Source organism: Nyctibius grandis, chromosome 8 (assembly GCF_013368605.1).
Source record: "Nyctibius grandis isolate bNycGra1 chromosome 8, bNycGra1.pri, whole genome shotgun sequence".
Lineage (NCBI taxonomy): Eukaryota > Metazoa > Chordata > Aves > Nyctibiiformes > Nyctibiidae > Nyctibius > Nyctibius grandis.
The window spans coordinates 44,967,475-44,992,492 of record NC_090665.1 but is presented as its reverse complement, the minus strand read 5'-3'; the positions used below and the strand labels follow the sequence as shown (position 1 = coordinate 44,992,492).

General features: G+C 45.8%; 1 protein-coding gene across 5 annotated transcripts; it reads right to left on the bottom strand.

Moving 5' to 3' along the window:
- Positions 1-847: 847 nt before the first annotated feature.
- PRKAA2 (protein kinase AMP-activated catalytic subunit alpha 2) lies at positions 848-24,975 on the bottom strand. Of its 5 annotated transcripts, XM_068405740.1 has the most exons (10): positions 24,811-24,975; positions 18,330-18,471; positions 16,200-16,293; positions 14,715-14,859; positions 13,768-13,855; positions 10,997-11,221; positions 8,889-9,393; positions 7,010-7,136; positions 6,488-6,761; positions 848-5,471 (listed from the first exon to the last, which is right to left on the bottom strand). In XM_068405740.1, the coding sequence occupies exons 1-9, from the start codon at positions 24,902-24,904 to the stop codon at positions 6,523-6,525; spliced, it is 1,659 nt and encodes a 552-aa protein (XP_068261841.1). In that variant the 5' UTR covers positions 24,905-24,975; the 3' UTR covers positions 848-5,471; positions 6,488-6,522. The 5 variants fall into 5 exon arrangements, with proteins under 5 accessions (XP_068261841.1, XP_068261840.1, XP_068261843.1 ...); XM_068405739.1 differs by having other exon boundaries at positions 848-6,761; XM_068405742.1 differs by having other exon boundaries at positions 848-6,761; positions 24,836-24,975.
- Positions 24,976-25,018: the final 43 nt, after the last annotated feature.

Here is a 25,018-nt window from a genome sequence, read left to right as displayed (position 1 = left end):
ACTTAAAACTGTTTTTTCTTCATGGACAGATTCGAATGCGTGTACAGAAGGAAAGCACTTGATATGGGATGACTCAAGACAGTACAAAAATGCTTTACATATAGCAACTTAGATTTCCTCAGTTAAACCACAGGTTGGCTATATTTAGGTCAAGATATTGGTCAGGAAATTAAATTCTTCCTTTTTTCTTTTATAGCCTTGCTGGTACATCCTAAACACATCAAAACTTGCAGTAATTCTCTTGTGAATTTTAAACCCCGTCCCTCCACGTTCCTTCTCAAAATGGAGATCGTTATGATAACTGTTCTGATTTGCTGAATCTGAGGGAGACCTGAAATTTCTTAGAAGCCAATTCTGTATCACATAAATTGTTTAAAAAGGAGAGTGTGGATAGGGACGAAACTGGAGCACTTACTGCAGCTTTGTGATGTAACTGGATTTACATCCCTCTGCATCGCAGGCATAGATGAACTAAGTCCCCAGTTTCCTCCCACAAGTGTCTTTCCTGCAATGAAAGGTTATTTTTGCACAGTATCTTTAAAATCCTTCTCTCCACGCCTTTGCATAAGGAGTCGAGATCTGAGTCAGCCCAAGTCCATCAGCTCTCCTGGATGCACATTAACGCACAAGAAAACCTTTGGGCCTGGCTCATGGTGTGTATTCTGGGTTGGGGAAGCTCTTTCTGTTATTCACATATATATTTTAATTCCCCTCCCTGCCCCTTCAGCCCCCCCCCAGGCCCTGGGGGCACCCATGGTCCTGCAGCCAGGATGTGCTGGGAGCATCTCCAGAGGGAAACTCTACCAGCCAACCCCACCCTGCAAAGAGGGACTGTGCAATAAGTCAGTTTTAAGGATTTGTTGTTCCTGTCTCTTTTCATCTCTGAGTTTATTAAAGTGCAAATGTCAACCATGGAGACAGCTATCACATGCAGTGCAGTACACCGAGAAACACTTTCCACACCATAAATGGAAGGTAAAAGGCTTCGTTGTGATTATCTAATGCACAGTTACTTGCACAAAGGACAAAACTGAACCTAGGCTCTGTGCCCTTCCACAACAGCTACACCCAGAAAGTACTAACGCAATTAATTTGCAACTAAAACCTTCTCCAGTCCATCAGTTGGCAAAATACAAAATGCCAAGAAGGATGGAGTATTTATCAAGCTCAGTATTTTTTTCTGAGCTTCATGTTAATGATATGTTTGAAGAGATGCTTATATTCAGAGCTTTTTAAAGGTCAATATTTTAACCAAAAAAGTCATAAATACATAATATCATAACTCATAAATACTCCTTATAGTACGAACAAAAAATTGCAACGGACTAGTCCAGTTCATCTCTCTCATAGAGCTGAATTTTGTCTGCCCAAAGATGTTGGGCCATGGACACCACAGTTACCCTGGGATTCAGTTTTGCTTTGTGCTCTAAAAGAAAAAAAACAAATGCATTGAGGTACAAAACACGTGAATATAACATGATACAGAATACATGAACATGCTTTCAGCAACAAGAATAAATATTACCGTGTCTATCTACTTCACAGCTTCGTGAGATGAGGATAAATAAAATATTTCAAAATTTGAAAAAACAAACAGAGAGATGAGTCTTACAAATAAACTTTGATTTTTAAATTAAGGCAGCTTCAGCAGGAATTTCAAGGCCTGTGTCGAAAACAGACTTTTTGTAACACCAAAGGGTACTCACGCTTTGCAGCTAGAGCTCTGATTTACCATCCAGTTCTTCTAATGCTGATGATCAAAACAAGCAAAGATACGTGCATCGACTACAAGTAATACCAGCTTTGCTCTCTGCAAGAGTCAGCGTTTGGTCAATAGGTATGATGTGGGAATTCTGAAAACCAGTTCCCCTCTCAGGCACGTGAGTGAGGTACCTCTGAATGAATCATTTAACTCCATGTCCAAGAGGCAGACTGGAAATTCAGAGTTACAGGAAGCTGTTGCTTTTTTTTGTAAGTGAATGATGAAAAGGAATATATAAGGGAAGGGCTAAGGAAGCCAAAGGAAAGCACGAAATGGAAAGCCCACACCAAAGTAAGACCTTAAGAAAGGTGACTCTAGTAGGTACATCATACACCTGAACCAAAAACTAAAACTTTCCAGTAAAATACTGCAGGAGCTGGAGTGGGGATTTGTTTGGCTCATCTGAAGGGATGGATGTGCGATTCTCCTTCCCCCTCTCCTCTCAGCTAATAAAAAGGCGAAGCCAAATCATTGCACAACAAATGGTACTTCAAGTATTTAGAAACACGGCCTGCATGTCTCACCGGTGGGATGCTGCATGAGCTGGGGGATTTGTGCACCTTGTGAAATAAAGCTGTGACTTCCAGCAGTCCTAATGTATGTCGAAGGCACGGTTTCATGTCCTGCGCATAGGTCTCTCTTCCTTCTGTATGGGTGCACACAAGACGCCTGATGGTAAAGAGCAGTAAAATGAAAAGGAGTAGACAGAATGGTCATTTTGTTTGAACTTCATCTATTCCAATACGAACGGCGTTATAATCACACGAAAAAATGTATATACAACAGATACTAACCAGTTGCTTCAGTTTGTACACCACTGCCCATATATACCCCTGTGCTTCTGCACACCTTATGAAATGCTAAATTGGACGCACACGCTGAAAATGCATTTCTGACCTGTTTAGAGAAAAAAACCCCACTGCCTTCACCTGCTCAGCTCTGACTCCTGAAAATAAAACTGCCACAAACCCTGTCGGCACCAGGGCTTCGGCCGGGGAGGGTGGGAGGGCAGGATGCTCGTGGCTCCCAATGCCACCTCTCCTCCCTTCCCCGGCCCAGGCTGCGCTGGGCCTGGCAGGGTCAGCTAAGCTACTCATGGGCTTTACCTAGAGGAGGGCGTGAAAAATGTCATCCCCTTTCTCCAGGTCCTCTCGCATGCTGGGATTAGTGTGCGATGGCACGTGTCCAGGGCACACACCTACCCCGCTGGGCAAATAAAACTGAGAGGCCAATGACAGGGATTCTATCTACATTTTACATATATATATACATATGCATATATATATATATATATGCATATATATGATATATTTGCCAACTAGTATAGTACATGCTATTTCTGAATTAACTCATCCAGGAGCTGGAGGTTAATGCTGGAGCCTAACTGAACTCGATCCTTTGCATTTTGTCTCTCTCCCCTTGGGCTGGAGCAAAGTCTGTGTGAGTTTGTGGCTTGCAAAGCACAGCTGTCCAGTGGCTTTTGAAGAATTGCACTTGGAATAATTCAAGTTTCTGTAGTTCAAATACGGCTACCCTGCTTTTCCTGATGCTCCTGCATGTACCAGCATAACTCAAAAAAACTGCCCACACTGTAACAGTGTGAAAATCCAACTTTTCCCCTGGAAAACGTAACTGGAGGTCAGCAGCTTCTTTGGAGATGGGAACCAGAAAACAGCCTATTTGAAGGTAAAATAAAGTAAAAAAAAAAAAAAAAGTGACACATGTTAGAATATTTGAAAATGCAGGATTTGGGAAAGGCTGTAATGGACAGTTTAATCCGAGGCATTCATTGAGGAGGCACTTCCATCAGTCCTGCTCGCTCCACTGTCTCTGCTGACATCGAGCAGGAAAGTTGCTTCATCTCTTTGTTTCTCTCCATATGGAAAAACTAAGCTACTCTTACTGCCTCCTTGGCAGGACTGATTTTGCAGATCCATATATGATTTAATGTTTGCACGGGTCTGAAAAGATGCCAAGTGCCACATTTCCTACCTCCTAGGAATCCCACCCGCCTCCAGGAAGCAAAGATTTCCTCCCAAGGGCATTTGCTGCCATTTAATACTATTAATCCTGCTGGGTAAAAGATCCCAGAGGACAAGTGTCATTTTAAGGGAAGACATCTGTACATCTACATACTTCTGAACCACAGATTACATCTAATGCACCAGCCCATCATCAACTGGGCTACAGGTGTTTCCAGGATAAGCGACTTGGCAAGATGCTGAGTGGTGAGGGACGATTTAAACAGCCTTTTACATTTCAAATCCATTTCACAGCAGGGGTATGGACACTCCTAACTGTTTCCTGCATGGACATTAATGTCTGTCCCTACGGATGCTCAGCCTCCCTCTCCTGCTGCTGTCCCAAGGGGCTTATCTCCAGCACCCAAAACCAATTAGGGCTGTTTGCTGGAGTCAGCGCTGATCCAAAAGCGGCTAAAGAGCTGGGTGCTGCTCAGCTTTGGCCCTGCAGTGGGTTTTTTTGCATGCAGGAGTCTGGATTCTCCATCCTCGCTAGGTATGACCTGCTCACACCACAGCACTGGAGACACGCATCATCCGATAGCCACCAGGCACAGCACCAAAGCCATCCTCCACCCCAGAGTATTTATTTAATAATGACAATATAATAAAAAGCTCATTATAAAACCTAGGAGTACTACAAATATTTCCAGTGTTTCTTTTAAAAACAAAATTGTGCTGCTGCCTTATAATCCAACCACTGCTGCATTGGATTTAGCTATGAGAACTTAACAGCAAAACTGATTTTTTTTTTTTTTTGGATGCTTTCTACTTTGTGCGGCTTCTGGAAAAATTGGAGCTGTAAAGTCACGTTAGTGAGAATCCGAGCGTAATCTGTAACAAAAGTAAGGCAATTTTGTGTGTTTAAAAAAAAAAAAGGGACTTCAAAGCTGAAAATGTCCACTTAACTGCCAGTAGATGGCAAAAATATCCCATATTTGTCTTTGTTACCTAAAATGATTAATACAAAAGGCTTAATGTGTTGTTCTTTTTCTTGCTTCTCATAGAAACTTGCAGAAAGTATAAATTAAAGTGCAACTGTACAAAAAAACCTCAATGGGCCATAAGAAGCTATATCAAAAAGATGGATTAATTTTTTTTTGAAGTTGAATGACCGCATACCTGGGACCAGCAACATTGCTGAAGTTCTCCTTTGCTTTGTTTCTTAAAACAAAACAAACAAAAAAGGAAAAAAAAATAAAAAAACCCACCCAGGATTTTTTTGGCAAAGTTTTCATAAAGCATTTGTTCCTTGACTGATTAGACTATTACGTTCCTTCACAATCAAGTAAATGGAATTAAATACCAGAGCAAAGCCAAGCAGATGCCAACGCTGCCCATTAGATTAAGCCTATGTAATCAAAAATAATGATTCTTTTAAACAAAGAAGTCACACATGCATTGGAGTTTACCCTTGAATAACAAGAATTTAACCTTAAAACCCCCCATAGTTTGTCTTAAAAAATAAAATCCTATCCTTCAGATAGCCAGTAGTAAATAAACAGTAAAACTCTGAATCCAGATATCCCTGCCTTATCGGCGGAGCGGCGAAGGTCACAGCCGGGCGAGCAGCAGCGGGACGGGAGAGTCCTTCGGCGTGAAAAGCGACTCTCCGGTGGCGCGGTGCTGCGGGCAGGGAAGGCAGCTTTGGCAGCAGTTTTAGGGTGGTGACAACAGGCGAAGGCTTCCTGCAGGAAAGGTGAGAGGTAACTGCTCCGGAGCTGTGCGGTGCTGCAGGCTCTCGCTGCTGATCCCAGCCCCGGGCGAAGCGTGGGCAAGGCGCCAGGTGTTCGGGTGGCTCGTTGGCACCCTGCCCCCCGTCAGGGGCTCATCCGGACCCTGCTTGGGATTCGGCCCCTGGAGCTGGCGGTGGGGCAGGGGAGGATGAGCAGGTTGGAGGGGGACAATCACTAAGGGCTGGAGAAAAGGCAAGCAGCCCTCACCTTTGAAGGTGGTGAGCAGTCAGTGCCGTCCAGGGCTCTCAGGAGGAGGAAATAAAGCATCTTATGGGACACGCCTCTGCAAAGACTTGACACGTGGAGGCTTTCTCATAGCATGTTTGCAACAGGACCTTTGCACATCCCACCTTCCCTCCCCATCTTTAGCAGGGGAAAAAAAACAGTGGGGAGGGATGGCATATTGCACTGGTTCAGAAGCATCTAAGCAGCTGCTAGTTTTACGAGGAAAGTGTTACCAGAGGCCGGCAGCCCCGCCGGCACCCGGGGGTGAATGCTGCAGAGCTATTTCATTACCCCTCCGCTCCATTTTGCGTAGCTCCTGGTCGACCCCTCTGACCTGGTTCAGCCCGTCCTGCCCCTGCTCTGCACAGCCTCACATCAACCTCGCTGCACGCTACCTACATCACAGAAAGCTTGGCCACGGCTCCATTAACTCAGGATGAACCAAGGGCGAGATGTTTTCCAAAATCTCAGTGATAGATCTGCTACTTTACAGCCATGCCAACATTTCCCATTCATTTCACTAGGGGAAAAAGGTTATTGGATACATTTCACCACAGTATAATAAGTGAAATAAAGTTGTTATTAATCTCCTCAGTGCCTTGTTAGAGGGGAGTATGTTTTGGGTCTGGAATTGGCTCTGTGTCGCAGGCTATGGAGCGGTGAGGGCTGGAGGAGGAGGAGGAGGAACGAAGCAGAAGAAACAAGGAACAGACAAGTCGGACCAGATCCTCACAGTGCAATACCGTGTGCGGAGGGACCGGTGCTACGATGCCGCCCGTCAGCGAGCCAGGGCCATGATCAGGCTGGCGCACATCTCGAAGAAGTCCATGGTGTGGCTGCCCAGGCGCGGCGTCACAGCGGGGATGCTGCCGACGAAGGAGCCGCTCAGGGAGCCCATCAGCGACTGGCACTCGGCGGCCGCGGCGGCATCGATGCTCAGCCTCGGCCGGTGCAAGCCGGCGGCGGAGCAGGAGCGCTGCGGCGTGGACGAGCCGGACCTCTGCTCCATCACGTCGTCTTGGATATTAAACAAAAGAAAAAAAAAGAAAAAAGAAAAAGTGGCATTAGTTTGGCATCTGCAATGCATGTTTGGTAAGGAACTAGTAACAGCAGTGGGAGACAAACGGATCAAAAGTGCTTTCGCTGACTTGAAACAGCTGCATAAGCATTTTGAAATGCAAAGAATGATTTAAAATTTTTTTTTAAACTTCCAAACTTGCCATTTAATGTGTTTTACATCTCCTACTGCACCATCTCCCGCTTACCATCGATGCTTTTGAAGTCCAAGAGATAGCTGCGGTTGTCAACCTGGTAGAGCTGCAGGCTCATCTTCACGTAATTGCCCGTCACCGGGTTCTTGCGGCGCACTCTGAGATGGTAGGAGTTCACCACCTGCAATGCGAAACTTGCTTTCAGGAGTAAGACTCAAGGCAGCAAGAAGAACATTTCCTTCCTTACTTTTTTCTACATACTAGCAAGACACCTTTTGAGAAAAAGACAGTTTCTAGAAAGAACAATGCCTATAAAACTATGCAAATGGTTTCATATCCTATTTCCTCCTAAAAGCTGTCTTTAAAAATGCTTCTTAGGCCTCTGATTCACCAGCTGCTGGCAGACGAAGCTGACATGACCCATCTGCAAGGCACCAAACTGATGTTGCTCCTCCCTCACCAGCAGCAATGGCCACATGAGCCAAAAAGTCCACTCGTGGACCTGCATTCAAGGACCGTGCCTGTGAAACCAGGGCAGGCTGGGCAGCTGGGGAGAGCAACCTCTCCCATGGGCGCAGCTAAATTCAGCATTCATGAATCAGCCTTGAGCTGTGTATTTTCTCTCGCTGCTTCCCACCCCACAATCTGCTGCATCTCGTTTGCAATGAGATCTTCTCTCTGTGCTATATTTATGAAGTGATTGCATGGATGGGAAAGCTATTTTGATGAAGAGTCACATCTGAAGTTATTATTAGGGTGAGAAAGACTATTGTGAAACTTCCTCGTACAAAATAAGTTCACTGCCTACATGAAGATGTTGGGCTGACTTGGTTTGTGAAGCTGTACCAGAAATACATCAGGTTTGTTCGCTCTCTGCAAAACCATGCAGCTAACAAATGTCTGGCTGGTATGCACCTGGAGACAGTCCATCTCCTGGTTGGTGCAGTGAAATCAGGCTTCTGGGCGCTACTTGGCTTTAAATACATAATATTATCAAAATAAGGAGGAGATAGGAGGCTTTGAAGAAGCAGCAGAGTGATACTTACACTGTGCAACCCTTGGGACCTGGAACGAGGAGGGTATCATCTCCTCTGGTGATGAATATCTGGGCGGAAATTCTCCTTACCTTGCTCCTGATGCTCGCACCAGGCTGCTGCGAAAGGCCACGAGTCAGGAGAGCTCATGTCAGTGACGGCACCAAGATTTAGGGAATCAGGCTCAGCAGCAAATATTAAGGGCTAACTTAGGGATTTATTAATCTGACTTTGAAAAAGATTGTGACTAAATGCTGCGTATCTCTGAAGAAGTATCTGAAGCGAGTACTGTCAACTAAATGTCACCTGGACTTAAATCAAGCTTGAAGAAGCTGAGCCCTAAACCAGGGAAGCAGTAGGTGCTGAAGGTGTGTCTGGTCCATGGGCACTGCTCCATCTCCGCCGGGGAAAATGCCACCACAGCAATGATACAAACTCCTGCCCCCAAGGCCCCCCTGCTCCTCATCTGTGCATCTTTTAAGAAGATGCATATCGTGCCATTTCAGGACACATGACTGATAGGATCCAAGCAGAAATAATGAGAGTTACTCATTATTGAGTTGCAAGATGACCTCGCAAGGAATTAGTCACTAAAATTAGAAACGTGACTGGCTCCTCTTATCCCCGCAGCTAACAAGGCAGAATCATCTTTCCAGCCAGAGGGTTAGAGCATTCAGAAAGAAAACTCTCATTTCACGCCATAAATAAACCCCACAGTTATTGAATCCCAGCTAGCATCTTAATGCAGCGTGTTTGCATTAACAGGAAATGGCAGGGATGATCGCAAGGTGTGGGTACTTGTTTGGAAACAGGTGAGGCTGTAATTTAACTTCCCTGAGCAATTCAGCTCATGAAATAACCCTTGCAAACCACCACCACGAAGCACCAGGACTCCCTACCTTCCACTCGAAGTCCAGCTGTTTCATAGCACGGTACACCTCGGCCATAATGTCATAGGGTTTGCTCTGGCTGCGGATTCCCAGGTGCCACTTGGCCTTTTTGACAGTCAGGGGTTTTGGCTTGGTGGTGTTGAGGGCATCCAAAGGACATCGCGCTTTGGGGCTGTCTGCTATCAACGGCGGCATCCGCTCGGGATGCGGCTTCACGCCGGGAGGGATGTGCATAGCACTGTCGTCCATGAAGGAGCCGGTGGGGGGGCTGGAGGCGAGGTAGAACTCGCTGGCTTGGTTCATGATCCTCCGGTTGTCGATGACGAGGTGGTAGGCCACGGCCAGCTGGTCCTGAGGGTCACCGCTGTACAGGCTGTTCATCACCTCTGACTCCGTGCATTCAAACTTCTCACAAACTTCCCTGACAGCGTCGTCGTCAATGACGGTGGCGTCGTATGAAGGGTCCTCTGGGAACAGGTAACTGGGCAGCTCCTCCTTAAACCACTCGTGTTCCCTGGGGAAAGGCAGAGAGGAGCCACCATGAGCTCTGTGCAAGGTAGGCTGGGGCAATCACTGGCACCCGTCCCTGGCTTTCTGCTCAAAATCATCCGGGCAGCTTTATCTCAGTGGTTAAAGCACTTCATTGAGGAATAAGCAAAGTGTTTCCAGCAAGGTGACTTCAAATCTCACTAAGCCATGTGGGCACCAGCCAACAAAATCAGGTCTATGTTCCTAAAAAGGCAGTGGTTTTTGCACTAGAGAGGTGGCGGCCAAAATGAGCCATGGGGATGAGAAACTGGCTGGCTGCATATACCTCACCTGTATCGCTTGGTCTAGCCAAGACTAATCCTCAGCCACAGAAGGGGGAGCTCAACCCAGCCCTGCATGGTCCCCCCCAGTTTTGCAACAGCGGTGACACTTTGCAACCCTGGCTGCTTGCTCAGCTGGCTCCGAAGTAAGACCTCAGCACTTAGGAGATGCTCATGTTTTTTGATTACTGTGGGTCTGACAGAGATACAGAGCACCAAAGCTATCCAGGTACCTGATTCCCACTGCTTTACAATGAAGTCAATGATAATTAAGTGGCTAGATGCCATAGGGAGCTTTGTCTATAGGTTCAATGTATCAACTGTAAGGCCATCATATGTGCTTCTGCTCTAGCATGTAATTAAATCTTCTAGTCTTATCGACTTAAGAAATAAAAAAGGCATTTTCCTTGGTTTTACTTGAAGGGTAAAATTAAGGCCACATCCACTGCAAACACATTAAAAACCTGAGAACTGAAAGCCCTAGTAACGTTATGCATATGCTTAGCACACCAGCTAGATATAATGATTACCACAAATTTCATAAAACGCGTATGAGGCTCCAGTTTTACAAAACATTTCTAAAATGACTCAGATTGTGAGAATTTTGAAGTCCTACTACCAGCCATGAACTTTTAACGGTCTCTGAAGGCACAAACATCTGCTTAAAAGCCCATTTGTTCCCTTTACCTTGCATTTCCACAGTGATGCACACAGGTAAAAGGTTCATGGGCACTGCACTCATTGGCTACGCTGCATTTAAAGATGAACCATTTCCTCACATTTTAAACTATATCCCACCATATTTAAAGATTAGGTTAGTAACTCCTGTGCTTCTCCTTTTTTATTGCATAGACACTAAGCACAATGATTACCCTCTTATTCTGAACTGGTAACCAGAGGGAGGTGGTCGTGAAATAAAGTAATGAAAAATGGCTGGTGGATATTAAGTTCTTAGGATTATTGCATGATACAGCCGGTTTTGCTAAGCACTATTAAGAGATTTTTGAGGCTATTTTATAATGCAGTAGAATAGCATTTTATATATATATACACATAATATATATAAAATCAGCACCCTGTTCATCATCACCCACTGCCACCCACCCACCCCTCCATCAGCAAAGAAGGGTGCAGGAGCGCTCCTTGAATCACTTGGGAAAAAAAAAACAGCTGGATTAGCTGACTACTTCGGTAAACCACCCTGCCCACCTGCCAGCAGGTGACCCCCAGGACAGCCACCATCCTCTGCCACCAGTACGCCCGGGCCCCTCGAACACAGCCAGCCCACCCCATCCCACCTGGGCTGACCTGATGTCCTTGATGGTTGCTCGCTTGAGGGGGTCAACCTGCAGCATGTGCATGAGGAGAGTGGCAACAGAGCGGTTGAGGTATTCGGGGATGTAAAACACACCTCCCCGGATCTTCTTGAAGAGGGTGGGGACGTGCTCGTCATCGAAAGGCAGAGTGCCGCAGAGAAGGGCATACAGGATAACGCCGCAGCTCCAGATGTCCACCTCGGGGCCGGCGTACAGCCTGTGCGAAGGCAAGGGCAGGAGGAAGGTGTCACCCCCCCGTCCTCCTGTCCTTAGTTAGGGTGCAGGTCCCTCTGGGTGAGCTGGGGACCCACTGTCAGATCCACCGGAACCAACACTGCAACCCACTCCAGGGCTGCTCGCATGGATGCCCCCAACCAAACCTGCCTGAGCCAAAAAGCACGCAGGGTCAAGGGGAAATGACACGGCAGAGCTGGTGTGGGCTGCCCATGCTCCTCTGGACGGCCGTGTACGTCCCTGCCTCCCCTAGACCCTCCAGAAAGCCAAACCCCACATTTCCAAGAGCTCTGCCAGGCTGTTTGCTCCTTCGCCCCAAGGGCTCAGCCAGCAACTCCTGTTCATTCAATGAGGCAGATTAAACAGCAGCAGATCCTGTATCTCTGAGTGTTTACTTTCAGTTGAAGTTTGTGTGCTGGCATGCAAGTGCTCCTGCTTCCGACAAGCTGCTAATGTGCTCCCTGGCATCACCAAGTGGGGACACCCCAAATACATGGGTTTTGCACTTGCTTGCTTCATTTGTTTATCTCTTTTTGCTACAACCAATGCTTTCTTAGAGAGCAGTGCCCACCCTCAGGCTGTAAAATCCTACCAAAATACAGAGGTTGAAAGGGAAATACAGAACCCTCTTCATGAAACCTCAGCACCCGGCACTTGCTCCTCCTGTAAGGCACCACTGCAGACACACTGGTGTACAAAAAGCACCAGTCATGCATGCAGTCATTCTCTGAACACCACCAAATCACCGGCTCTGCTTCTCCAGGGGTGAGACTTTCCCTGCTGAGGCCAGGGACAGCAGCAAAGTAAGAGCATTTTGGAAATGGGAACAATTAGCTAGATGCCCCCTGGGTCCTGCCTCCGTGCCCGATTTCAACAGATAGGAAGCCCGATTCTTTTGCTGATAACTGCATTGCCTGAACAGTTGATCAGACTTTTAAGCCCAAATGAGATGCACTTTTATCTGAAACCTGAGCTGCCACGCTCTGCTGCTTTTGTGCTGAACCCAGCAAAGGCAGCAGGAGCCAGGCACCAGCTCAGCCCACCGGCACGGCGTTCATCCCGCTGCAGGAACGGCAGATCCTGCCTCTCCCCGACAAGCGCAGCTCTTGTACGCTGCGGTAGCTTTGAAGAGAGGGCAGCTTGCATATAATTCGGGTACAAAAATCAAGGATCACTGATACTGTAAGTGGTACTGATGTGGGAGGGCTGCAGCAGTAGCCAGGGAAAAAGTGCAACTCGTAGGCTTGGTTTTGTTTTTCTTTCCTACTCTCCTTGTTAATAAGCTTTATTGCCTGTATCCTTGGAACAATCAGGCTCTGCATACTGGGACTGCACGGACTTGTTAATCTGCCATCTGCCTTGTCTCCTATACGAACCGAAAAAAAATGTACTTCTGGCCTTTATTGAAAAAGGACATGGAAATAATATTTTCTTTTTTTTGGAATCATGGTAGAGTTTCTGGCTTTGTCCCCCTCTTGACAACGAGCATTTACTTGCTTTCACACGTAGAGCTGTAGTCACAACAGGGTTTTTGGATGCTGGTCTAATTTCTAGGATGCTCTGCCAACACTTGCACTGGTGTAAATAGGGATAAAATAATCATAATCACAGCGAACACACTTGGAAAAAAATGTTGTATTTAAAAGCTACAGTTATAGGCAAAAACATGCTGGATTGGGAAAGTGAATGCTCATGCAAAGGGCGATCCAAAGATACGGGCCAGATCATGAGATGGGCAGTTTGAGAGGACGGAAAATTTGAAAATCTGTATTTGCAATCCTTGCTATGCTATTGTAGAGAGAGTTAGGGAAATATGTACATTCTGTGCAGCTGAGGTTCCTGACAGTAAAATACAGGAGGTAACACTTCTGTATCAACATGGTGAAGTCCCATTCAACCTCGCAGAGTACGTTCAACATGCCATGTGTTGTACAGATGTTGCACGCTGAGAGATGCAACCACACTGGAGGTTTGTCAATTCAATTCATCAATTCAAAACGAAGTTATGATGGTTGAACCTACTGTCACAAACAAAATCCCTAGCTTAAGGAACCAGAAGACAAGTATTTTCAACAAAAGAGTTCAGCAGTGTAGGCAAGTGATTAAAGATCTTCCTGACGGTTCTGTTAGTGAATGGTTTTCCACATTAACACTGTGTTTTATATTATAGGTGGGCAGGAGAGAAGGGGTTGGCACAGAAAAGCCTTTTCATCTGAACCCTCAGTATTTGCATCCAAAGAGTAATTTTCACCCTCTTTAATTAACAATATAAACAGTCAAAACATCTGCTATTAATAATTCCTCCAAAGTAAACATCTTTAGCAAAACATGGTTTGCCATTACAGTTATTGAGAAACGTAATAACCAAGAAAACTTTCAGATTTTTGCCAGTAGATTCACCCAAACATAAAATACAGGCTGAAAAGGTTCAGCTGCTTTTACTAGATGTGCAAAGCTGTTTCCAATCCCAAAAACAAATTGAAAGACCATGTGCTCACATAGGCTCTGATTAGAAGTGGAATGTCCTACCTTCCAGAGATGACTTCAGGAGCTGCATAATTTGGGGAACCACAGCTGGTGCGGAGAAATTCGCCATCTGACATCATGTTGGACAAGCCTAAAAACAAGATGTTACTATATATTGATGTTTGACATGAAGGTCCAGCCACAGAGGACTCTGTGTTGTACAGAGGAGGAGAGGTATAGCAAGTCGAGGGGGAAATTTGAAGGGGAACTGTTGACATAATTTAGATAGACTCCTTTGAGCTGATTTGCGAATTATTATTATTATTGTTGTTGTTGCTGTTATTATTTTCACGTCCACCCAAGGAATATTCACTCCATGCTATTTTTGCTTCTCTAAGTTGCAAATTCCAGCGTTTTCGTTGTTTAGCACAGAGGAAAAGAGACACAATTCATCCCAGAGCACTTACTTCATATGGGAATTGTATGAGGTTGTGAAATTAGTAAATCTTCAAAAGGATTTATAACTGCTAGAAGGAATTCACCAGGACTGCACTGGCAGCCCGGCTATTTCAATGGATTTCAATCGGTAATGCCACTTAAAGACTCCTGTTACTGCTCATTCGTAAAATGAAGTGAGGCCAAAAGCACATGGCCAAACGTACGGAGACCGTGCATGAAAATAAACACACGCAGCCAGCTCACCCTGGAAGTAACTGCACCGAGTCTGTCTTAAACATAAATTAGCTATATCTTTATATTATGTGATTACACTAACACATAGCGAAGATTCACAAGTTACCTTGCTGCTCCATCCTTACTGTGAGTACAGAAGCAGCCTACAATAAGTAATCCCTGCTTTTTGGTGTTTATAACTGTGGGCTTTTCAGGTAAAGCAACTGCTAGTGGTTAGGAAAACAGGCTCTGGGTTTTGTAAGGCGTGCTACACGGACACGCTCCAGCAAGCGCCTCGGAGCTGGCTGCCTTTCTGGAATGCTGCTGGGGTCACATACCAAAATCGGCTATCTTTGCATTCATGTGTGCGTCCAGCAGCACGTTCTCTGGTTTCAGGTCTCGGTGGACAACCATGTGTCTGTGGCAGTAATCCACCGCAGAGAGAATCTGCTGGAAAAGGCGTCGAGCTTCTGCCTCTTCAACCTGCGGGTGCAAGGGGAAACAGTCCTGAAGGCTGGTCTGTGTGCAGAGCTGGCAAGGGAAGGTTTGACTTAGCAAGGAGCCAAAATGTTCCAGGGTGCAGAGCAAAAATCACAGCATGCTTGTGACCAGAAGCAGCAAATAAAGCACATTTCCCCCCCTTGCATTTTATAATGTGCTGCTGTTTGCAAATGATATAGCCCAGAGATGAAATTAGAAACCTAAACTTAGCTGAGCTATCAAGAACTTATTGGTGGTACCTATGAGGCAATGGCCTGCTGTCCCAAGGGGACCAGTTCTGCTATACAGCATATGCAGATCAAGGCTGGACAAAACACCGCAGAGGATGCTGCAGGGAGCAATTCCTCATGGACAGATGGCTTTGGGGAAAAAAAACTAGAGGTGAAATATTGTGATGATTTCAATTAGTTATATAGCTACATTAGCTATAAAGCTGTATAAGCTATATTACAGAAATTATATTTAACTGATGAGAAGACTGATTATTTTTACTGATGACTTCCTAAAGACTCTCTTCATGAAAAAGTTAGTTTCTGAATGCAAAAGTTCAGAAAAGATCCAAATTAGTCACTGAAGAGATCCAAACGGGTAAAATGTGCATCGACCAGTGCACTTATCTGAACCAATTTATTGGAAATGTATTGGCTTTTTGTAGTAGAGAGGAAACGTATGATGGGCTGATCCTTCACCTAAAGCCTTATTCTGGATGTTCACTTCAGCCTGTTTTTATCTGCTTGCCCTCTGATTGCTCCCTGCCTACAAGGATGTAGACACTAGTGATTTTCTTTGCAACCGTAATATCACATTTCATGGGCTCAACCTACGCCTCAGGTGATTTATACCCAGCAGGATTACTGGCATTTGAAAATGTTGTTCAGATAAGCCGTATCCTTAAAAAAGTCTTCAAAAAACCTGACGTGGAGCCAAGGGGGAGGCGAATGACCAGAACGGAGACCACACCGAGTGCTCCTCCTCTCTGGTGCCCTGCACACACGTAAATCTGCTGCTGAACTGTGGGGGCTTTGACAGGCAACCCATAGCTAAAAATTATAAAAATATGCTAGTTTTCCAAATATTTGCACTAAGCAACACGTTACCTTGCATATTTTGGTTTGCATATTGAAATACGTCAGAGAACGTTGCGAAAAATCGCACGCAACTTTTGTGCGAGCTGAGTACGAGACACTCCAGATGGGATTGCTGTGAAGCAACATCTATTTTGGGCCTTAACCTTAACTGCGTTCCCTTTAGCAGTCGTTTTGCTTCTAAACACCACCCTCTTCCCACACAACTGTTTGGGCTGACAAGGTACCGGCACTTACACGTCCGTGCTTACAGATGTAATCAAATAATTCACCACCAGATACGTATTCCATGACCATGAAGAAGTCTGTTGGCGTGCTGATGACCTGGTACCTTCAAAAACACAAGCGGATTTAGAAAACAAAATAATTAAGAACCAGGAAAGGCTTTTAAACAAATTATTAGTTTCATGTCAACCCTTAAAATAAGCATTTGTTTGGATCTTGCATTTATAATTGCTTTCTGCTTCTGAAAAGCCATCTCATTTCAAGTACAATCTTTCACTTGCCTGTGAAAAGATCTCTCTTAGAGATGTATGGTTTTCCTTCAGGCTTTTACATGATCCTCTGAAACCTCTGCCAGACAATCCTATCACATTTAGGACTATCCTGACTTTCAGATTTCCTTTTTAGCTAAGATCTGCAACAACAGCTCTAGAAATGAAGGTTTCGTTAGCTGGGGGCAAGGAGAGGGTATAGGGTTTCCCTCATATCAAGGATAAAGAAGATAAAAGAACTATGGACACTAGAGGGAGCTTCTTTTGGAAAGGTATAGAAACAAAGACAAGCACCCCAAAAAGTTATGTTTCAAATATTAAATCCCTCTATATTCTAGAATGGGGGGAAAAAAAAAAAAGAGTATCAGCCTTGACTTGCAAATTTATTCTCCATTTTCATTCAAAATGATGCCTGAGCTGGTATAAATTGCCAGTGATCAGCTGAGGTCAATGCAGCTACAGGAATTCAGAGCAGCACCAGCTGAGACCCCCCTCTGTTTTATTTCAGACACGTTGTTTGCTTTTTTTTTTTTTTAACAGCTGAATTTCTGTGGGTTGTAATTTGAAACAAACAGATTTCAAACAATTCTCAGAGATCAGCAAGTGAATGGGTGATAGTCCCATAAAAATCAATAGGATCAACTGAATTTTTCTGAAGTGCTTTGGACCCAGACATTTAAGTTATTGTTAACTGCCCCACTATTTCTTTTATATATATGTAAAAAGCTATTGGAAATGGAGGTTTATGTACCGTGGTCTCCTCCTCACCTCTTTTCTTCATCACTGAATTTCATGATGGCAGTATGTACCATAGGACACTGATACTGTTCAACTGGGTTTAATGTTTAGGCTTTAATAATTTGACAAATGTGTGAACAGGACTTAACTTGCAGGATGCTGGATGCACAGCTGAGGGCTGAGGACTCTTGCTGGGGTTTTCGTGAAATAATACCAATCTGTTCTCCAATAAATCCATGGAACTGTGAAGTTACTCTAAAGTCAACAGTTGCTGCATGGTTAGTTATTTAACTGTAGAGAATTTGTTTTCCCTTGCCTCTAAGTCCCAGGTATTTGCTATATCTCATGCCAGTTTTAAGGCTGACCTAAATGTCAACTTATCCTTGCAGTTACCATTCAACAGCTTTCTTTTATAGAAATGCCAAAGATATTATCAAGTGCCTCATTAATGTGAACTGGCTGCACAAACTGGGGATTGAGAAGGAATCCAAGAGGCTGGGGCGCAGGTGCTGATTTACAACTTAAATTCAGGTTCATCAGAGTGGCAACTTTGAAAACTTATGTCTGAATAATAAATTTTAAAAAAATGTTCCTTTGAGCTCTGGGTAATCAGGCCATTAAAACATATATCCTATTGACTTCAGGCTAAGGCTTCCCTCTGCGAGCCTGACCGTGCTGTAATTCCTCAGGCACAATTCTCAGCAGCTTCAAGTCAGGAGACATCAAGCCAAAAAAGGGTCATCACAAAAGCTCCTAATAGCATCCTGCTCGAGGGAAGTCCAGACCCTCTCTAAACACCTTTATAACAGCCTCTACATGGAGGAGAGGACTGTTTGGACAGGTTTCACTGAGCAAAACTTGACGCAGGGACATCAGCCTGTTGGCTGCTACAATAACTCAGACTCCCAATGGAAGAAACATCTTCCATCATTTCTCAAAGTGTCAACGGTGTCCCCTCATAAGTTAGTGGGAGACTCTCAAAAAAGCAACATTTGGCTCTAACATGCAAAAACTTGACCAACGTACCTAACATTTTCTACGACTCTAAGCCATCTCCTGAAACCAAGTCAACTGTGTACGTGAAGTCTTTGTAGATGGAGGAGTAAGCTGAACACGTGGCAGAAAGGGTACTTACAGTTTGATAATATGAGGGTGCCGGAAGAGTTTAAGGTTTTGAATTTCTCGTTTGATCTTCCCGACCACATCCAGGCTGCGTATTTTCTGTCTGTTGAGTATTTTTACTGCTACTTTGTGCCCCGTCAGCTGGTGTTCGCCAACTATTAGAAAGAGAGCATTGCAAAGTCACTAAACAGTGTAGCAAGATTCGTACAACCAATTTAGGACATTGTGACTTATAAGCAAAAAGCAACTCTTGAAGGGAAAAAAAACCCCAAAAGATGAGGGGGTGAAATATTTTAAAGTTGTTTTTTGTCTCTTCACTTTATTGTTTTCCCAGTGGAGTCATGTAAGACAGAAGAGAGGGGACTTATCTCCAAAAAAACACTCAAGTAAATACACCAGAGTGAGTTACTGAAGGAGGTCATACCCAAAGCTAACTTGCAAGGATTTATAGCATGTAAAAGCTAGATCAATCAGAAACATATATATTTAAATGGCAGAGGAGAACCTCCACCGTAACACACTGATTGATTAAATCCCTCATAAACCCAGTCTTAAAACTACACCATCACACTTCTTTTAAAAAATGATATAGGGATTTTCCCTGCCCAAAATAGGCTGCGGGATTTGCATTACTAAAATGAATTTCTATTTATACTTTCTCAAGCATGCTTCTTGCTTTGATGACACGCTGCAGGAACACTGCTGTGCTGCAAGAGCAAATTCTGGTTTTAGAAAAGACACAAACTTCAATAAGGGTTTTTATAATACGCACTTGGTGCATTGAGATGCTGATGGTTATCTCCTGTGTACAGGGACAAACAGCAAGCACAAACTGGGAGGAGCACCACTGTCACTGGGGGAATTGCATAACTTAACGATAATGTGAAATGAATTCAGCATTTGATCCATTTGTTATCAACTATCAGACTATATAAAAAAAACAAAGCTCCTAGGAAGCAAGATTTATATTGAAGTTAACAGCAGAAACTGCTTGGAAACCGTCAACTGGATGTTTATATCTAAAAGGGTTGTCTGGCCATGAGCTGCCCCTTCTCAGTATTTTCTAATGTGGTATTGAAAATGGTGACATACGGACGGTTTTCTAAAGACTGCACAGAAAACCTGCTTACAGTAAATATCTGTGCTCTCTAATCATGAACGTTATCCTTCCAGTAATAACACAGAGCACAAGGAGTTAATAATTATGAGCAAACCTTGTTATTACATTATTAGACTCTGTAATTTTGGAGGCTCTAATGAGCTGATCAGAAGCAAACGGTGTAAGCAGACGGCGTGAGAAGGGCAGGGCGGCAGCGCCAGCACCGCTCGGGGCACGCCAGGTCACTATTATTAGCCACCAGATAAGACCTGCCGGAGATTCTTTCCTCAATAAGAGCATCCTAAAAATAAAACACTTTACTGCCCTTGAAAATTAAAGCGCCACTTTGTATGTCCATTTTATTCCTCACAATACTCAAAACTACTAGATGAAATGAAAATAAACTCAGCTTTGCAGTATAGGTGCAATTTAGGGATTAGCTGAGGGCTGGAGGAGGCAGATAATTCCTCTTGTGGGGTGCAAGGAGAGCGCTGTGAATAGTCCAAGGAGATGTTTTCCCTGGTGTATCCTTGGGGAGAGGAGAGCAGGGCAGCGGTGGGCCTGCCCCATGGCAGGGGGGCTTTGCTGGAGCAAGACTCTGCAAAGCCGTGTGCGTGCAAGGGGTACAAAAGCACGCTCAGGCTCTACTGGGGCTTGCAAGGGGACTGGGGTACAGCCTCTTCATTCACTGCAAGCAGTTCTCCCCAAGTTGTGCCAATAGTAGTCCTGTAACAGGCACTGATCTCTCCCTGTCAAGGCTGGCATGGTATATGCACGGTGTATGTTACACCGAGGAGGCTGGGGAAGGCACGACACAGGAGCGTAAGACAACTTCAGCAGGCGTCTTTGAGATTAAGCCTTTTACCAGCAGCTTTTGATCTGGTCAGCTATAGCACGGCGATACCTCTGCTCCTTCCTTCCCGAGAGCACCAGAAGCCATACTTTGAAAGCTGCCCTTGACTCAGTCGGCTCCATTAAAGAATTATAACCCACTAAGCCATTAGTTGGGAAACTGAGGAACAGCAAAGCAAAGAGGTTTATCGCCGAACTAGGAAGAAAACACTGATTTCTGCCATCCTTTTTATCAAGACAACCCTTTCCAGCCTTATCCCAGTATATGCTTTGAAAAATTTTTACTATAGACTCAGGGGAAAAAAAAAAAATGGCCATGCCCAGAATGAATAATTATTGTTTGTAATATCATTGCCGAATAGTTCATCTCCTTTCCACCCATGACAAACAATGTGTAACTCTGCGAAGGTTTGCTAGCTCAAACACATTAATAATTAAAAATAAACAGTCTATTTTGTAATCCATCTTCTGCTTACAGTAAGCATTAGATACAGAGATATTACTGTTTCAGTCCCCAGGGGCTTGTTAAGCCTCCTCGAACGCCTTGAGAGATAGAGACAAAGAGAGAACATAATTTGCTGTGTGGTGGGAGACTTTTAAGCCTTTTGGGTCTCTCCGGCTGCAGCCTGTAGATGAAGGAATTTTGATGTGGGGCAGTAAGGACAACCTTCCCTCTGCTCACGAGTCCCTGTCTCGGACCCTGTGTGCTGGAGCACGTTGGTGGGACGATGCAGCCCCAGGATGAGGAGCAGTGGCAGGTCCCATGCCTCCCACAGGCATGGAAGGGGACGCTCGTGCAGCTCGTCTCTAAGGGGTTTGTCCTCTCCTCACCCAGAGGATGGGCAATGGTGGTCTTGGGTGGTGGTGAGGGAGCCTCCTCCTTCCCTCTCACTACCTCCCCACATTAAAAGCCCAGGGGGAAGAAGGAGGGCTGAGCAGCAGTATTACAAAGAGGATTTGAGCATACGTCTTGTCTTTCAGTGACAAGTACTCAGGCAAGCTCTACCGCAGCTTAAAACCAGCAACCAGGGCTCTGCTGGGGCGAGTAGGGAAAATGGATTCGACACCGAGATGAGGAGCAGCATTACACACTGTGCCGCTAAGAACAACAGCCATAAGAGTTAGGCGGCAATGCTGGCCCTAAACTCCAAAAAATGGCACCAAATGGGACACGGTGTGAGTGTCCTTAGCTGCTACCCCATCTGCTTGCACGTGTGACTGCCTGGGCATGAGAACACTTCAGCATCAGATGCTATTAAGGAAAGAAGGGAAGAGATATAATAGAATTAGTTCCTGAAAGAAGACCTTTCTAATTTAGTTATTTTTATAAGAGAAAAAATGAGAAGGAATAGTGTTTATAATACCATAAACTGAGATAATCATTAAAACCCCCCGACAGCATGTTTTTTACAGCAGGTACCAATGAAGCCTACCTCTGGGTGCATGTTTGATGCAGCTCAGGTAGCACAAGCAGTTAAAATTTTTGCATATGCTTCAGAGGAACGTAGAAGTTTATGCAGAGACGAGAAAAATCCTTTCCTATCAGCTGTGCCGGCCCTTATCTTAGCCCAAAGTTAAAAATGAAATCCATCCAAAGCATATATTTAGCAACGCTGTATTAATTCTGCCCCAGTGCTACTTGCTCATGTGTTATATCATCCTTCCTTTCCCTTTCCTTCACCTGTTCAGCCTCCTTTAGCTTATCTTCCTTCCAATGCAGGCTTGTCCTTCGGCAGCAATGGTACAGTGCCTGGGAAAACAGGATCTGACCCCGACTCCAGCCCATGGAGGTGCCATCACAACCAACACAAACATAACCCAAGCACTGCCAGTCCTTGAGGGACCACAAATTGATCACCTTGGTGGCCAACAAGTGTTGGGTAAGAAACCACCAAGTGGCCACCGGGGACGTCGTGCGTGGCACCACATGGAAAAATATTTGTGTTACTCTGCTGGATTTTGATTGAAGCTCTCCAGGCTGCAACCACCATGAACCCCGTTGTGCGAGGGCTGTGGTCACGGGAGAGCTCTTTGGGGATCCACAGGGTGGGACATACCCGGGACAAACACAGCAGCAATTTGTCTAATCTGTTCTTACCAACCACCAGCAAAGGAGATGCCACCTCCTTCCTTCATTGCTCCACTAAACTCAAAATCCAAGACCATTTACACAGTTCTATTTTCTGCAAATTAATCTTATCTTTGGCCTGGAGGACAGGGAAAATAACTATCAGCAGCTCTGCCTGTATTTGGCATCATTCTGTGTAGTAACGTTGACCCTTGGCATGACACCTCCTATCCATCCACCACATTCACACCCACCATGTTAACTCCTGCCACCTTCTTCTCTTGTAAAAAATGCTGCATTTTAATCACCGTTTCCAGATGGAATGTCAGTATTATCACCAAAGTCCTGCTCTCATCTGCCAACTGATTTCCTCCCCTCTGTGCCTTGTATGGTCTTTCTATACACAAGATCAAGGAACTGAATGAGCTTAAAACTAACCATCTCTTGCAGAATCTAGCTAATTTTTAGGAGGATCAGTTCACCGATGACCCAGGCAGTGCTGAGCCAGAACTGAGCATCCCAACAGGGCAACAGGAACTCTTGCTGCCGTATCTCTGGTTTCTGAAGGCTCAAAGTGACTCTTTAGCTCCAGCCACAAATTCAAGCTCTGGTTAGTACTCCATCATCACTAAATCATTCCTTTCATTGCCATTTTTTTTATTGCCTTAATAATTGTAATCCTTAACAACTGTAATTTATGATTTCTTAACCTTGAGGACTAAGGCAGGAAAAAGTGCCTCTTACAAAGTCTTGTGCAAGGCAGCGTTTGAAGAAAACACATCAAGAAATGTCACTGATGGCACCGGCCTTCTTAGTGAAAAAGCAATTATTATACACGACATACAAAAAGCTTGAACCAATCACTCAAAAATCTCTTCGCTTTTCTCATGTTTCTTGCTAAACAGGGCAAATACAGGTTTTTCCAAAGCTCATTTGATTAAAATGCTACAATTCTGTAGAAATAGGAGATCTAGTTTCTTCATCTCAGTTTCCAATCCCCAATCCAAATTTCACCTGTCAGTTGTAGGCAAAATATTAAGGAAAAAAAATAAATATAAAAAGGGTACTACTTACCCATAAAGGATTTCGAGCTAGGAAATCCCTTTTATGTTATTTGAAATGTTTCTTTGGAAACTGTCAGTTTTTACCAAAGTCAGGTCATATGTGGGGTAGGGGGTGTTTGTGCTAGTTACTCCTGAAAGGTAGTTAAGGAAAAAAGGCTATTGTTGGCAGGTTTAATTTGGTCCGCAAGAAAAAAAAATTGCCTTTGGAGCACTTTTTGAGGTCTGCTGGTATACATGAGTGATTTAAATGGTCCCCACTGTTAGAAGTATTTATTCCGATAATTCTTTAGTCAGTAAATTTGTGGTTTGGGATTAAACACAGCAATATATTTTTAGGGGCCTGATTAATGGCCACAGGTGGATTTAGCTCCAGTGGTTGCGGTGGTTTCTTTCCCCTGCTGTCAATTTTGATTTATTTTAAAACTCCAGTCGCCGAATGCGGGCACATCACCCCTGCGACCCGCCACAGCACTGCGGGTAACCTCCCGGCGGGGCAGGGGACACGGAGCGGGGCAGCTGCTCCCCTGGCTCCAGCTAAACCCACTTCCAACCAGGAACCACGGCTCTTCCTTTTTCTTAGACAATACATTTTGTTGTTTGGATTTGTTTTTTTTAAATATATTGATTCAAAGATAAAATTTGCACCTAATGGCAGAATTCACAGGAAAAAGAATTTCAAATATTTGGAAGTCTCACATGGAGGTAAAGCAAAGCTGGCTGCTCTGGCAGCACCGGCAGAGGAACCCCTACGTGCAGCCCGAGCCTGGCCCCTCCATCCCTGCCCGCTGCGGGGCTCGGCCCCCGGGAGCCGCTCCCCAGGAGGGCTGCTCGGCTCCCCGGGACGGTGGACGGAGGGGCAGCAGAACAAACCCCTTCTGCTCCCGGTTCCTCACGCTACGAAGCACTCGCCATGCCTTTGGGAAGGATGGGGCAGGAGGGACCACAGCCTGGGCACAGAGCGGGAAGGCCGCCCGGCAGCGCCTGCTCTGCTGCCCAACCTTCCCATCCCCTTCCCCCTCGTCCGGGAGGAAAGTTTCGGTGGGTCCCGCCCGGAGCACCGGGGGCCGCGGCAGGCAGCGGCAGCACGCCGCCCTGCTCCCCAGGGCCGGGGGCTGCATCTCCCCCCGCTGCCCGCCACCCACCCCAGCCCTTTCCCCCCCACCCCACCCCACCCCACCCCGAGAAGGGGGCACGTCCCACCCCGTGCCCACCGGGGAGGCGCCGGGCTCCGCCGGCCGAGCGCCGCCCGCCCCCCGCGGCGCCCCGCCGGACCCCGCCGCCGCCCGGGGATGCTGAGGGGGAGCCGCCGAGGGGAGGCGATACCCGGCGCGGAGGCCCGCGTTAGGGGTGAGGGTGGGCGAGGCGGCGGGGGGCGCGGGCCGAGCCCCTCCCCGCGGCCGCGGTACTCAGCTCTTGACTTTGCCGAAGGTGCCGACCCCCAGCGTGTCTCCCAGCACGTAGTGGCCGATCTTCACCCGCCCGTCGTGCTTCTGCTTCTCGGCCATGTTCGCCCCCCGCCGACGGACCACAATGCACAGGGCCGGCCCGGCCCGGCGCGGCGCGGCTCGGCGGGCGGGAGAGGCGGCGGCGGCGGCGGCAGCGGCGGGGCGTGCGCGGCG

Bases quoted from the DNA above. Each gene is read 5' to 3' on its own strand.
- PRKAA2 (XM_068405739.1), bottom strand. From the start codon at position 24,904: ATGGCCGAGAAGCAGAAGCACGACGGGCGGGTGAAGATCGGCCACTAC. The intron at 16,294-18,329 runs GTAAGTACCCTT...GTGTTTTTGAAG, and splicing joins CACCCTCATATTATCAAACT to GTACCAGGTCATCAGCACGC. The intron at 7,137-8,888 runs GTAGGGAGTCCT...TTCGCATTGCAG, and splicing joins AGCTGGACTTCGAGTGGAAG to GTGGTGAACTCCTACCATCT.